We start from the raw sequence: 2409 nt of genomic DNA on the forward strand, positions 1-2409 counted from the left end.
ATATATATTAGTACGGACCCAAAAAGAATATGGGAGTATTTAACAATTTTATTTAAAATTTTATAAAACTTATAAAAAACTTAAATATATTTAGTTAAACAAATGGGCCTATCAACCCTACATAGTGGGGCCGCCATATATATATATATATATAGCATGTAATGAATCGAGTGAGCTTATCATATGGGTACAATTTCTTATTGTCAACCGAAGTAACACATTTGGGCTTCACATAGCTCAAGAGTACATTCATCTGAATCTATTGGGTCAAAGGTATAATGAACTTTAGTATTATAAAATAAAATAAAATCTGCTTCAAACCACTGAAAGAATTGCTACGATGTCTCATCTACAAATGTTGGAGTCAGGATAAGATTACAGAATCTATCAAGAACTAGTCTATGGATTCTTTTTGTCTTTAAGCTCTATGGATCTTCTTCTAAGGTGGGATGAGCTGAACTGAACTCTAATGCAAGAAGGGTTCATTTTTGTCCAAAAACACATTTTGCAGAGTCAAGTGCCTTTAGCCTGTTGAATCTGCTGCAGAAGGGCTGCTGCCAGTTGAAGCGTTGCTTGAAGGCGCTTCTGTGGGTTAGCCTCGGTTTCTTCTTCTTCTCCTTCTCCTTCTCGGGTGTTGCTGCTAACTTGTTCATTTCGGTTTCCCTGATAAACTGTTTGGACTTCCCTCTGAACCGGGGGTTGTCCACTCGGCCTCTGCTGCAAATGGATAAACTGAGACGGTGTGGACAGCTCGGGTGTGTCATGGCTAATGTCTACAGTATTCCTCTCGTGCTGATTCGGTGGGTTTCCTCCTTGATTGTGCTGTCCCAACAGAGAGGAAGCTAATTGTGCAAGCTGCTCAGGCTGGAGTCCTGAAAGTTGTGCAGGCAATGGCATCTGGGCTGAATTTGTGATTTTGGGATACTGACTCAAATCAGAATCCGGTGGCTGCCCATGCATCATCAAGTGATGCCCTTGAAAACTACGATTGTTTCCGCTGCTTGAAGCTTGCTGATGTGATCTTCTGGTAATGGAAACCGAGGCCTGCAGATCACGAGGAGGCCAGTCTGATCCAAAACTCTGGTGCGTTGGCCGTTCATGCCTGTTCTCCATATATGGTGGGTCTAGCGGAGCATCTTGGACACCGCTCGGTAAAAAGTCAGTCATTGCGTATGATGTTTCACCGGGAGAGGTTAACAAGTTTCGATCTTTTATCTCACCCGGACCAGATCCAGAACTAGGATATTCTATCCGTAGAACAACTCCAGAGATGCTGAGTTTACCAGGAACTTTGAGTACTTTCTCGGAGAAATCAGAGGGAGGTACTAGGAACAACGTTGTTCTGTCGTCCAATTTAGAAACAGCTGCTCGTTGCTTCTCCTCCAGGTAATGCATGAACTCGTTGTAGAACACCATATCCGCATCACTTCCAGGAACAAAGAAAACCACCCAAGCATTTGATGCTTGGTAATAATGCTTAACGAGCATGTCTAAACCAGTTCTCGCCGTGCAATCTAGGAACTCAGGCCTGAATATTAAAACCACAAGAAGAAAATTTCAGGAGACAGCCAACCAACTCATTGTAAGAGTTGTTCCACCAAAAAAAAAACTCAAAATATACGAAAGAGAAGATAGACGATATAGTTCTCGGAGTAGACTGGTTGAACAAAGGTCACATAAGGAAGAAATTTAGAACTTACAGCATCATGTCCATAACCTTTCCCACAGGAAAGCACCGAGCACGACAAATGGGATTACCTCCCTTAGCTATTGTTCCTTCCCATTTCCAGTCTTTCAAGGATGGCCGATCAGGTTCAGAGGTGTACCTTTTCCTTTCAGGGGAGACAGTAGATGGCAAAGGACGAAACCCGGTTCGAAAATCTTCATGCGGCTGCTCGGACATTCTTCTGTATCTTAGCTTCCCATCGTCAAAGTTTCTTTCGAAGGCATCTGGTGGGGACAAATCAGAGGTTAACCTAAAAACTGCACGCCTTTCTCTTTCAATACCAGAAAGCAGATAATCCGGAAGCTCTTTCTCTGGAAGAACAGATCCTATCTTCAGTCTCTTCGATTCATGATAGATGTAGTCATCTTCAGGTAAACCCCATGGTTCTTCATTCACTGAACTCCTCCTAGAAGGGAGTCTTTGATGACCATCATGGAATGCAAAATCCCTTTCCCTTGGACTATCATGACACTCATACATATCCTGTGGAACTCTGTGGGTAGACCTCAAGGTTTCATATGCAAAGTTTCCATCTTTTCTTGAGGTCCCTTTCCTGTTAAACATATAATCCTCATGATCACCTCTGTCCATATCTGCTGCATAATTCTTACCCTGAAGATAAACTTCTGAAGATCCCAGCCGATCTACTGATCTAGGCGAGAGGGCCGCTCTTGTCGACAGTT

General features: G+C 42.8%; 1 protein-coding gene across 1 annotated transcript in view; it reads right to left on the reverse strand.

The window, feature by feature from the left end:
- Positions 1–276: 276 nt before the first annotated feature.
- Positions 277–2409, reverse strand: part of LOC104808830 (flowering time control protein FPA) — a 6117-nt gene continuing 3984 nt past the window's right edge. Inside the window, exons 4-5 of the mRNA XM_010534643.2 lie at positions 1701–2399; positions 277–1528 (exon numbers count right to left, since the gene is read on the reverse strand). Coding sequence (XP_010532945.1) covers positions 514–1528; positions 1701–2399 — 1714 coding nt within the window. The 3' untranslated portion in view covers positions 277–513. The remainder of the gene's footprint in view (positions 1529–1700; positions 2400–2409) is intronic.

This window comes from Tarenaya hassleriana, unplaced genomic scaffold (genome assembly GCF_000463585.1).
Source record: "Tarenaya hassleriana unplaced genomic scaffold, ASM46358v1 Cleome15, whole genome shotgun sequence".
NCBI classification, from domain to species: Eukaryota; Viridiplantae; Streptophyta; class Magnoliopsida; order Brassicales; family Cleomaceae; genus Tarenaya; species Tarenaya hassleriana.